The 13,187-nt window shown below is 32.0% G+C and overlaps 2 protein-coding genes across 2 annotated transcripts; one reads left to right on the top strand and one right to left on the bottom strand.

Annotated features, from left to right (window-relative positions):
- LOC131612917 (NDR1/HIN1-like protein 13) lies at positions 1 to 2,051 on the bottom strand. The gene is made up of 2 exons (XM_058884657.1): positions 1,182 to 2,051; positions 1 to 566 (listed from the first exon to the last, which is right to left on the bottom strand). The coding sequence occupies exons 1-2, from the start codon at positions 1,904 to 1,906 to the stop codon at positions 551 to 553; spliced, it is 741 nt and encodes a 246-aa protein (XP_058740640.1). The 5' UTR covers positions 1,907 to 2,051; the 3' UTR covers positions 1 to 550.
- An 8,241-nt stretch (positions 2,052 to 10,292) lies between these two features.
- LOC131610728 (ubiquitin-conjugating enzyme E2-17 kDa-like) lies at positions 10,293 to 12,508 on the top strand. The gene is made up of 4 exons (XM_058882755.1): positions 10,293 to 10,461; positions 11,379 to 11,506; positions 11,709 to 11,813; positions 12,135 to 12,508. The coding sequence occupies exons 1-4, from the start codon at positions 10,392 to 10,394 to the stop codon at positions 12,276 to 12,278; spliced, it is 447 nt and encodes a 148-aa protein (XP_058738738.1). The 5' UTR covers positions 10,293 to 10,391; the 3' UTR covers positions 12,279 to 12,508.
- The last annotated feature ends 679 nt before the right edge of the window (positions 12,509 to 13,187 follow it).

Below are 13,187 nucleotides of genomic sequence, written 5' to 3' on the forward strand. Positions count from 1 at the left end.
AAATAAAAGAAATTCAATGATGCTTTACACTAAAGAAAAGAGAAGAAAAAAACACATACAACATATTTGTCAAGATATGTCACAATCACGAAGATCTTATATCCTTCTCTTCCTAACCACTAACCATATATATTTTTGGCCCTTAAGTTCTCCTTTACCATAGTTTCAAAAGAGAATGGTATATTACACCTTAAAAAGGTAACTCTCCCATTTTTTTGTTGGAGTGATAAATCCTATCAACAACCACATTATATACATATAATAAATACTAATAGTTTCACACTATATACAACCTAATGACTTATATATGTGCAACCTAAATTGAGAGAACTAAGTAGCAAGTTGAGTTTCTATAGACAATGCCCCTTTTCTTTTCCAAAAGCAAAGAATATATACATTATATTCTTCCGTCTCTTTTGAAAAAAGAAAAAAGAAGTAACAAAAAAATAATTTATACGATCACATAACCTTCCTTCACCTTTGAATTGTCAAAATGAACATCAATCCTCCCAACCCATACATAATATTCATATAATAACAAAGTCCCGACTCATTGCATTTTGATCCTGTAATCAATCAATCAACAACTTAAATTAGAACAATAAGTCATTAATTTGATGAAAAATGCACAAGTTAACAAACATACAAGGTCATCCAAAACAAATAATAATTCTCGAATACGGATTTGGATCCTCTATACTAGTCGGATGGTCCAGAGTCTATATTAGTATTTCAAACACTTATCTATGCATGCAGTAACTCAAATGAATGATTGACATGTTTTGTCATTCACATTCTTCGTCATGTGTAGTTACACATATGAGTGGTTAAAATTTATGCAGATTAAACTGAAAAAGGCATACTTTCTTCTAATTATAATAGCATATTCTGTTATGTAACATGGTTGTAGACATGTATCCTATAATAAACTACTATGTAAATCTAAGTATGTGTTTGATATTGAGTCAAATTCAACCAAATCACATCAAAAAAATTACATTAACACATAAGCTAAGATTTAGAATTTCTTGAAATCACATTAAAAAGTGCAAAAGGATAAAATTAGATTCAAATTTCAATAAAATCAAAATTAAACCTTAACTTATACACTTTTTCATTATTCAAAACATGCACTAATAAAAAAACATGCACTAATAAATAGTTTTAGTATTATTGATTACCATTTGAGAATAGTGAAGGAACAATGAGGTGAATCACCATTTTGAATTTGTCTTATAGTAGCCCCACCGCAAACAACAGTAACTCCAATCGTCATAGATTTCCAACCTTGAATATTAAATCCTATTCTTGTTTTAACCTCCACATTAGGTATCAGAGCTTTACTTTCAAACACACTTTTCAATCTTCTCTTTTGTCTCTCATCCAAAACCTCGTCTTTAACCTTTGTTTGTACTTTCAATTTTGATGTATCCCTCACTTTCACGTCAAACCCCGCCACCTTCGTAGAACCTAAATTTAAGTCACCATTATCCGCCCATATTTGGACACTACTTTGATCAAAATGCCATGCAATTTTTGGGTTGCGGTTCTTTATATCCACCATTGTTATTGTATCTGCGTCGAGGCTTCCACCATCCGCGTTTGGTTTTATCTTGAAATTTGAAACACGGAAGGAACCGAGGTGAAACTGCGGGAGAGAAGGTTGGTAGAGGAGGAAGAAAAGTGCAACGAGGAAGATGAAGATGAAGATAAGGATGAGGAGGAGGATGCAGAATGTGCAACAACACATGCGACAATAATGACGTTTCTTGGGTTTTGGTCGGAAAGAAGGTGGGAGAGGAGGCGTTTTACGCGGAGGATGGTGTTTTTGTGGGGTGGTTGGGTCTCTGTAACCGGGTGGTTTTTGTAGTATTATTGGTTGTTGTTCTGGTGATTGTTGTTCCATTGTGGTTTTTGAATTAAGGGGTTGATTTAGAAAGATTCGATGTTATTATTGAAGAGAATGAAAATGAGAGGTTTTTTGTTTCGGAATAGGAATGGTAAAGAAACCATTGGAAAGGGGAGAGGAAGAAAAAGATGAAAGTTTTTTGTTTTGTTGCTTGAGGGATGAGAGAAGAGGACACAATTATTTTACCCATTTTAATTTTAAATTGACAATTTTAGTTTAGTTTCTTTATATATAAAATTAAAACTAATTAACAAATTCATTAATAATTAAATTTGTAATATATATATATATATATATATATATATATATATATATATATATATATTACAATTTTAAAGAATGGTAATCATTTTAGCTATTCAATTTGGATTTCGATTCACTATAATTGGTAGAAAAACATATTCACGCAGTCACGATTTTGTGTTTGTTTGAATAAGATCAAATGGTCAATATTTTTATAATTGATATTTTTATTATTTTAAAGATTCAAATGTGTACCAATCTAGATCTTTTGATCTTAGATTCAATGGTTCTAACTTCTAATATTATGATTATATGAGTGTAGCAAAAGTTAATAGTAGAGAATCGAGTTTCAAACAATAAGCAATTTATGACTTGCATTTGAAGCAAATTAAGTATCACTCTAGTTTTGTTATATCATATTTTTTTCTCATTTAAATTGTATGTTCATGATTTTGTCTATGTTTATTTTTTATTTTTGAAGATGAAAAATAATTTTAGATGTATAGAATTGATTGTTACTTGCTTGATTCATCAATAGTAGAACTGATTATAACTTTATATTTGAAGTTAAGATTTGTAGTTTTTCATTTCAGATGTAGTCTTTATACAAAAATTTATTATTCAACTCGCTTTTGCATCAATATATCTAAACATAAATCATTTTAACTTCAATTTAATTTTAATTAAAACCAATTCATTCAAAATAAATTTTCTGTTGCTGCAAAACTAAACACATACTTAGTCTTGTTTCTAACTGTAAGTGATAATAAAGTATTAATTCTTCTTAAGTAGGTCTCATTCTTAAAAAAAAAGACTAACATGTATAACTTTTTTAAGCTTAAGAATCAAAGCCAGACAATATTTTTAAGGGACCAAAGTTGAAGCCTAAAAATATGTTAAATGAATTAAATTAGTAAATTGAGCCAATTTGTTTTTGGTTTGTACTAGAACAGAAGATATATGACAAGTTGAAGATGACAACCATAGAAAAGCTTTTAGTATGATGGTAAATGCCTCTAGTGATTAGAGAGGGGTGTTGGCAAGATTAACACTCCAATACTCAAGTCAATCAATGAGCAAGGTGGAGATTTCAAGTGTGAGTGAATATATGGATGTGATTTAGGGCCACACTTATATATGAGAGACAATTAGAACCGTCTCTGGTTGCCTCAACATGGATTGTGGGCGTATGGTGGATGCATATCATTGGTGGAGATGAAAGTAGTGACATATTTTAGTGTTGTGTGTTATAGTGGACGTACATTGGCTCTCCATTCTTTGAAATGATTTATCTGAATTAGCCGCAAGTTGGGTTGGTCTTATTGAGCCTTTGGCTAGTTTGAAACAATTGTCCCCAAAGTCATTGACGAAGAATGTTGATGTTGATATTTACGAGGCCAGACTAAACATGAGTTATGTTACTGAGATATGTCTGTTAACAAGATGACCTAGGGAACAAAAGGATGCTTCATAGTGATGTTGAGTGGGAGTATGTTGCATAAGGAACACACACGTTTAATCATCATTGTGTTATTGAAATGTTGTTTTAGACAAAATCACCACTTTCATTCAAGCATTTAGGGTAAGAAGGCGCTTTGAGAACTTGAGTGCACTCATTATTTAGGTATCATTCTGATGGTTGGGTGTGGCTTATGATTTTCTCTTGATTTCCTAATGTTTTATCTCGGCACTCATTATGCTTATAAATAGGGAAATCAAAGTTGATTTTTTATTTCTCATATTCTTATGCTTATGAGAGATATCGACCTTATTCCTTTTTTTATGATTCCAATGATAATTTTTGCAACTGTCTAGGTTTTAAACTCTATGTTCTTTATTGTTGTAATCTTCATTCTTCAGAATATGTAACTTTCTAGGTACCAAATTCTTTGTTAATACTCACCACTACACAAATGACAATAGAATTATTAATTTTATACCTCTTTTATTAATAAATAACACTTAATTTTAAGAATGACGGATATAAAAATGTCGATAAATTCTAAAGTATCAATCAAAACCTGATTTAAAGAAAAAATGGCGAGATAAATTAGTTATTAAATTAATGGCAAATTTGTAAATATAAAAATATATCCTATTTTAGGAAAATTAGGTATGATATATTAATTTCTTTTTCTCACGCTTACAGTTTTCCTTCTTCATCGACCAAGAGAAATTCTTGCATGGACACGAACCTAAATCCATATTCTTAAGAACAACCAATAAGAAGAGGGCAATTTTTTAATTTATTTTATTTTAATTTTGTTTTTAATTCGATTCATGGGATGGTTGAGATTATGAAGGAGAGAGAAAATTCAGTATTTTTTTTATTAATTAAAATTTTGTGATTGGTTGTGTGTAAAATAATTTCTTAGATATGTGTCCACCTAAGAATTTTCCATCGACCAAAGTTGTGCGGCGCTTCATCAACCAAAAATAAAATCTCATAAACATAAGATTACTCCCTTCCCTTTTAACATGAATCTTACCGCTTCTCTCATTCAGATTGTGTTCAAAATTCAAAACCCTTGAAACTCTCACTCTTCTCTCGATTCCTTAGTTTTTCTCTTAAGCAGAATCACTAATCAAACCCCAAAAACCCCTACGGGCGTGTTCACAATCATTCACATCCCTTTCTCAATCGAAGAATTACAATTCAAGGTCATTCTCTCTCTCGATCTAAATCTTTGAATAATGTCATTCTTGATTCAAAACCACTGTCAGAACTGGGTCATGTCTCTTTTGCAACACATACTGGGTTGCAATGTTTATCGAATGAAAATCTTACTCCTAATGTGTGGTATGAGCAATTACTTGTTATTTTTATGTTTTTTCTTCATTTTCTGCCTAAAACCCGTGGTTTGATTATGTTTTTTATCTTGTCACTTTTTTACAATAGATTACAAGTTCAAATTTATGAACATATAGTGTCCCTTTGGTTAGTTAATATGTGGGTGTGATGAACTTTATTTGTTAGTTGTTTAAATCCAATATTCTTGATAACAATATTTCTATATTTATTTGTGTTACTTTGTTTCTTTAGCTTGAGACAGACGCCACAAGTGTACATCTGTTGTAATTTTTACGGCTACACACTAGTCAACTTGTTCTTTAGAACCATTAAAATGGAAAAGGTACATATTTATCTCTTATATATAAAGTAAATCTACTCTAAGGTTATGTTTGGATTGGTGGTATGGGATGAAATGAAATGGAATGTTATGGTAATTAATGAGATTTTATCGTTTGGATTTACAAATAATGGATGAAATGGAATGGAACATGATGGAATGCATTCCATCTCATTCCATCCAATTCTATATTTTTTGTTCCATCCAATTTGGGGTGTATGTCATGGAATGAGAAATTTTAAATAAAATAACCAAACAATAGAGTGAGATCTTTATTATGTTCCGCTCCCCTCCGCTCCACTCCGCTCCGTTATGTTCCATTCCGCTCCGTTCCGTTATGTTCCATTCCGCTCCGCTCCGTTATGTTCCATTCTGCTCTGCTCCGTTATGTTTCATCAATCCAAACATAGCCTAAGGAATCTTTGTCTACTAGCAGAATTATCTAGAGGCGTAAGACAATATTTAAAATTAAATATTTTTAATATGATAAAAATATTTTTCTAAACTTAATATATTTTAAGATTTTTCAAGATGTAAAAGCATTAAATTATTATAGTTAATTTCATTTAACATTTTATTTTTAATTAAGAATAAAATTAATTCATCTAAATACTCTTCTTATTATTTTAAAAAACATCATAATTGAAAACTTAAATATTAACTCTCCTGTTAAATAATTTATCTAAATTCTTAAAAAAATACTTAAATATTAACTCTCATGTTAAATAATTCTAAAAATACTTAGATACTTTTATATATATATATATATATATATATATATATATATATATATATATATATATATAAAATCAAAAGAATATATATTATAAAAGTTATTATTATTAGGAACCATAGTGAAATTGTGGAGGTGTTGAGGGTATTTTAAAACATACTCAGTGATTGTGCGATTGCCTTTCTTTGTAGATTTCAGTTTCACACGCAATTGACGCACTCTGGCCTTCATCTGAGCATTGAAGTATTGATGAATCTTATCTCAAACTTCAAAAGCATGTTTACACGCAAGAACCCTAGGTAGAACGGATTCAGAAATCATGGATAGTAGCCAGATAAACACAACTTGATCTTGAACAATCCATGCTTCATATTCATCAGAAACTGTACCTGCAAGACGATCTTGAGCGTTCTGGAACTTCACCGGAATCTGCGGATTTGCCACAAGCTTGTGCATCTTCGGAGTGAGAATCACACCTTCAACCTGTTGATTCCATAGCAGATAATTGTTCTCCTGTAGTTTGATCGAGAGCTTCGGTCCGAACGTGTTGGTACCTTTGAAAGACGCAAAAATGGCGGCCATATCTTGAGTTTGTGTTGTGCCTTTGATCACCGGTTCTTGTTGTTCATCAGATAATTCATTGTTGAATCTTGAGCTTTGATTGCGAAGAAGATGAACAAGCTTGGTGAAATGCTGAATTTAGAGGGAAGCGTGGAAGCTCGTTACCGCGAATGATACCATGTTAGAGATGGATATCTGATCTCATCTCACAGTGAAAGAAAAGCAAAGAGGTGACCGTACATAGCTATATATGAAAGTTATCTCAAACAACACCGTTAGCCATTAAAAGAATGACACCTAGACTAACAGATTACAATTATAACCAATAAACAAAATACAGCAAAGCATACACTTTACACTAATAGAATCAGCTATGGTGTAATATACTCCAATATAAAGTAATACAACTTGAATGACAATAATGATATAAGATATTACTTTGTGACACTAAAGCAAAAACATGAGAGATAGTCCGTAGACATTACGGTGAAATAATTCTCTTTCATGTTTGCATGTTATGCTTATGGCTAAAAAGTAGTAGACTCATAGAAAGGCTGCTTATAAAAAAGCAAGAAATGTCGTTGATAAAAAAATTGGGAACCATCAAAATATCAAGACACGGACCATCAAATGATTAATTAAATTGTGTTTAAGTTTTAACCATTATCTCTGACTTTTGTTTTTGTTTTACTAGAGTGATTAGAACCTTCAATTGCAGGTGTGATAATATGCCAACCTAGAATCATTTTACTTGGCCCAACTTTGATTACAACATGTGTTGAGGTAATCTAACACTCTAACTCATTCTATTAACTCCAAATTTTATTTTCTTGTGTCTCTGTCTGAATGACCTAGAGAACAAAGAAGCATAAAAGCAAATGCAGTTGAAATTTTAGCTTTTATTTAATATTTGGAAATTATTGAAGTCAGACTTTTAATTTTCTACTTCAACAACACTAAGCTCAATCAATTCTTAAACATTTAGAGGAAAAAGATTGGATTATATATATGAATAGTCTAGACTTGAGATTGGTTTGTCTTCATTAATATTTATTATTTTTTGACATCTCATTACTTGATTTTCACTTTATCTCAGGTTATTGACCCGAAAGCAGGGGCGGAGCTATAGCCCAGCGAGTCCGGGCACGCGCCCGGGCTCAACCCCTCATTTCGTTGTATACTCCCCACCTAATAGTTGATTTTTTATACAACACTAGGGACAAAATTAGTAATTTTTAGACAAAATTATGAGCAAAATTAATAGAAATAAGGTGTAAAATTTTTGGACTAAATTAAGGGCAACATTTTTAGACAAAATTAAGGGTAAAATTAGTATAAACAAGGTGTAAAATTAGTAAAAATAAGGTATAAATTTTTTGCCCGGACTCCTTAAAATTTCTGGCTCCCCTGCCGAAAGGTAAAGGAGATAGCAATTGTGATACACATGGATGGTAAAATTATTTTTGTCTCAACATTTTATGTTTGATCTTATATTTGTCACCATGCTTCATTTATCTAATCTGGATATTAGTTTTTCCCTACTTTTTACTTAGAAACTAAAGCACAAACCTCAAGTACATGTTGATGCAAACCTCAAGTACATGTTGATGCAAAGGAGTTAAATGATCGCGAAGCTCTTCTTTGATTACATAATAATTAGTACTAAAATCATTTAATGTAATTTTTTGCATCAACAAGTAGGGACGACAATTTGGTCCATATCCTATGAATACCCGCAAAAAATGTCAATAACGGGTAGGTAAAAATCTGCAAAATGGATACGGATACGCGCACGAGTAGTTACCCATAAAAGTAAATCGATATACGTGTGGACACGGGTATCTTACTATCCACCCCGCCCCATACTTACATTGCATATTTATATAATAACATTTGTATTATTATATAAAAATTTGTATTATTATATAAAAATGTATGTTTACCAATTTTAAAAAAATATATCGCCATTAAACGATTACATATTTTAATAAAAGTGTTTATTTATTTCTTAACTGAACAATAACATCCATAATTTCAGTTGCCTATCTCACTCTTACATCTTCAATTACATCACTCAATTTCATTTTGTTAAAATTTTTCAACCTATCAACAATTACTTTTGCAACCCATTCAGCTTTGGCACTCATCAGTCAAATACTCATCTTCAATGACATGTTCCTTACCCATTTCTGGTGTAATCAAACTAGGCTTCATACCCTCACTAGATCCTACACCAGCTGCACCATCTGCACCATCTGTAGCGGGTTGCTTAATGAGCTGACCTCCTAAATCATCTTTAAAACCCTCATCAAAACATTCATCAAATGGATTCATCCTTTCTTCCTCATTGTCTTCAAACTTAATATCCTTCACAGACTCATCACTTGAACCCTCATCACCATTTGGTTCAGCACCACCTTTAACCATTATACCCTTCTTCCTTTTCCTTACATTCTCCATAAATGTTCCATCCCTTGTTCTTGGTATGTGCTCAACATATATTTCAATACCAGCAAGTTCATTATGGACTGAAGCAGCCATCTCAAAAGCATCACTATCATCCCTAAATGGATTTAGGTCATTTTCTAGACTACTATCAACATGCTTCCACCACATCCTAACTTTTTTGTAGTCAAACCCAGGGTCTATGGACATAATTAAATCACAGGAACCAAAAAACGACCATGAACCAGTGTCTTGACCAGTAAAAGCATAAACTTCCCCATCCTCGTAGGTCATAGTTGGATCTTTTACAAAACGGCCCTTGGTGTAAAATATTACCTTAAATGAACTCATTCCTAAAAAAATGCAATGAAAAGGATAGTAAACATTGGACCCACAAGGAACATTTTTTATACACAACACGGTGACAAAATGGAATCTAATAATAGACAACTGGACCTACCTCATATTCAATGTCGAGGGACCACAAGCATGCACCTTTCAACCCTTGTCTGGGACCTTAACACTAACGTGAGAAGCAAAATGTTGAATCTGCAACCATAACAAACTTAATTAAGTCGTGACAAGTACAACCAAAGCGTGATTAAAGGAGACGAAAATGAATGGAAGTGTGGAGAGCAGCTTCACCTTCTTCTGGGAAAAAACCCTAGCAGAGGAATGAAGAGATATGAATTTTAGGGCAAATTCTAAGTAAACAAAATGTGAAAACGTGAATTAATTGGTTTTTGATAAGTTAGACTTTGGGTAATTGACAACTCAGCATAGGTTCACAATTTTTTTTAAAAAATGCCAAGTAATTGTCCACGTAAGCGTCCGTTAGTTGGAATTGACGGCAGGGATGCATAATAGGGACAGAAATATTTAGAGGGACGATTGTTTGAACAAAAATTTTAGCAGATTGTTCCATAGGTGCATCTACCAAACACTCTGTTTTAACATGTTCCGTAGATGTACCTACGAAAAAAATAAATTTATTTTTTAAAAAATGTATTTCCGAATATGCATCTACGGAAACACGAGCAAAATTGAAATTTCGCGAGGTTGATAAGAATTTCAAGAGGGTGGACAAAAAAATTCTCACTTTATATTTAACATTTTAAATTAAATTGATTAAATATTTTATAAAAAAAAATTATATTTCATTTTTCTGTTGAGCAAAACAATGTCCAACCAATTACAAACACCAATATAAAAGATCACTGTATCAATCAATCATTCTCTCTTTCTTTTCATTTCCTTTCCTTTCCGCCCTTATTTCTTTTCTTTTTCTTTTTACTTTAAGAAGTTGGTCACATATCTCTCTCTCTCTCTCTCTCTCTCTCTCTCTCTCTCTCTCTCTCTCTGTATTCCCATGGCTTCCAAGCGGATCCTGAAGGAACTCAAGGACCTTCAGAAAGATCCTCCAACTTCATGCAGTGCTGGTAAACTTTCCTACCTTCAAACACTTCTCTACCTTCCCGTTTTCTTCGATCTGCGACTTTCAACTTTTATCCATCTGCCTTGTTCTCGTTTATCTCGATTATATTGTGTGTTGCTAATTTACTAGCGATTTCTGATGCTTTTCTTTTTTGTTGTTATAAACTTTTCATGGTTTGAATTATGCGTGATGATGAACAACGATTTGTAAGTTTGTTGTTGTTTACTAGTTTTGGAGTAGTCAAAATTGATTCTAGAGATGTAAAATTGCTTCACTTATGTTTCAATATTTTCTAGTATAATTGATTTTGTTATCAGAATTATTCTAACTTGAAGGTGTACTAAGAATTGATTCTGAGACTTTGATTCTTTCAAAGTAGAATTGATTCTGACTTCGGAATTGATTCTTTTCAAAGCTAAAATTTGTAGTTTTTGAGTTTAAAAGTATTTTTTACACTTCCAACTCAATTTTACATTAAGGTATCCAAATGTAAATCACTTTATATTCAACTTACTTTTAATCACTATTAGTTTTACAAAATCATTTCACTCAAAATTAATTTTTTTCACCGCGCTTTACCTTCTATACTTGATTTTAACCTTAAATTTATTGTTGAATCCAGTTTTTATGTTTTTTTAAAGAATTATCATGGATTATAGAAGCTAATTCAATTGTCTCTTTATGTGGTTGTGGAATTCAAGTAGATGCATGCCTTGTAAGATAACTGTTGATTTAAGATCAAGTTGATTTTATCTCTCTGATATTTGCAATTATTAGTATTATGTTTTGGTTTGTGAAAAATCTATTTATCAAACTGTTCAATGAGTTGATATTATTTGAAGTGTATGAAACAATTTTACAATATTTTCAGATGTAAAATTTTTTATATTCTTCTTGTGTTTATCTATATCACTTTCACAGGTCCTGTAGCAGAAGATATGTTTCATTGGCAAGCAACTATAATGGGTCCCCCTGATAGCCCCTATGCTGGAGGTGTTTTTCTAGTTACCATTCATTTTCCTCCTGATTATCCATTCAAGCCACCCAAGGTATTGCGTTGGTCAATGCAATTTTAACAATTAGGACTTTTCTTGTACTGAACATTTCAAGATTCATATCAGATTTGTGTGTTCATAGTTCATACCTTAGCGAGCTTTTCCAAATTCTTGCCTTGACATAGCTAGTTGTAGCTTCTAAGTTATAAAAAGCACTATTTGTTCTAATTTTTTAACCTTTCTTTTTTACTTGCAGGTTGCATTTAGGACTAAAGTTTTCCACCCAAATATCAACAGCAATGGTAGTATTTGTCTTGATATCTTAAAGGAGCAGTGGAGCCCCGCTTTGACGATATCTAAGGTTCTACTTCTGCCGCTGCTTAACTCTTTAATTCAAATCTCTCTTAAACATCACTAATTACTTATGTTAGAAATAAAATGTTTATGTACATCATCAACAATGCTTATAAGCACAGTGAAATGCTTTTGTACTGAGTCTAGTTGCAAATGCCAAACATTTTTTGAGTATCATGTAGTACTAGGTTGCATAACTATGATCTTTGCCATGATGATGTTTATCCGGCATTGTCTCTGCTATGCATGGTTACTTTTCCTTTCTGTTGATTTATTATTACTGCTGTTTCTTAAGTGGGTGGGAAGGACTTGTATTTGATTTTTCCAGGTGTTGCTATCCATTTGTTCGCTATTGACGGATCCAAATCCAGACGATCCCTTGGTGCCTGAAATAGCTCACATGTACAAGACAGACAGGTCCAAGTACGAGACGACTGCTCGGAGCTGGACTCAGAAGTATGCAATGGGCTAGCAAGTATGTCGGAAGTACATGTTACTTCCATTCCATTTGTTAAGTGTTATGATGTGTAATATCATATAAACATATCTTTTCATTCCCGCCTTTAGCACATTGAAGAGTAGATATCTATCTATGTTGCTGGTAAGAGTCAAAACAAGAGGATTTTATTTTGTTTGTATGAAGATTCTGCTTCTGATGTGAAATATCTGTAGTCAATAATATAATTTTTTTTTGGTAAATAATTGTATTTCCGTATGCACTAATGAAGACAAACCCCTTATGATAAGATGTTAACATCAACTTAAGAGATTGTGTTAATTATGTTTTCGATATGCTATGGATATGGCCATTTTATCTTTTCGCTCTTTAATTACTCTTCTCTCAACTTTAATCATCTCATGACTCTTATTTATTTATAATAATAATCATACTTTTCCCTTTAAGTACTCTTCGGTCAACTTTAGTAATATTTTTTTTCTTCTTGAGTAATTCATTATGCATCTATTTAATAGTCTCTCCCAATTACCATTTTTTAAAGTTTGATTTTTTTCTTAATTATTTTACCACTTATCAAATTTTATAAATTCAATTCGTTTTTATTAGATAACCATTTAAATAATATATACTTTTATTTGCAGTTGTTACGGCAAGCAAGCTATTCTTTATGAGTGTTTTTTCACTCGGCTGATATTCAGATTACCCTTTACTTTTTCGACGAGGACTTTCTAAACCACTTAACCCTATCTCTTTCCCAACTTTATCCGTCTGCCTGGGCCTTCGCAAAGGTGTTTCAGTATTGGTGCGAGTATCGAGGGGTCAAACCATTTGTTAGGCTTTTTTTCAATTTATTTCTCGTATTTTGGACTTCGAAAGACTTTGTTTGTGGTCAAAGAATCATTTCCATTCGTCATTCGAATAAAA

The sequence above is a fragment of the Vicia villosa genome, linkage group LG6 (genome assembly GCF_029867415.1).
Source record: "Vicia villosa cultivar HV-30 ecotype Madison, WI linkage group LG6, Vvil1.0, whole genome shotgun sequence".
NCBI classification, from domain to species: domain Eukaryota; kingdom Viridiplantae; phylum Streptophyta; class Magnoliopsida; order Fabales; family Fabaceae; genus Vicia; species Vicia villosa.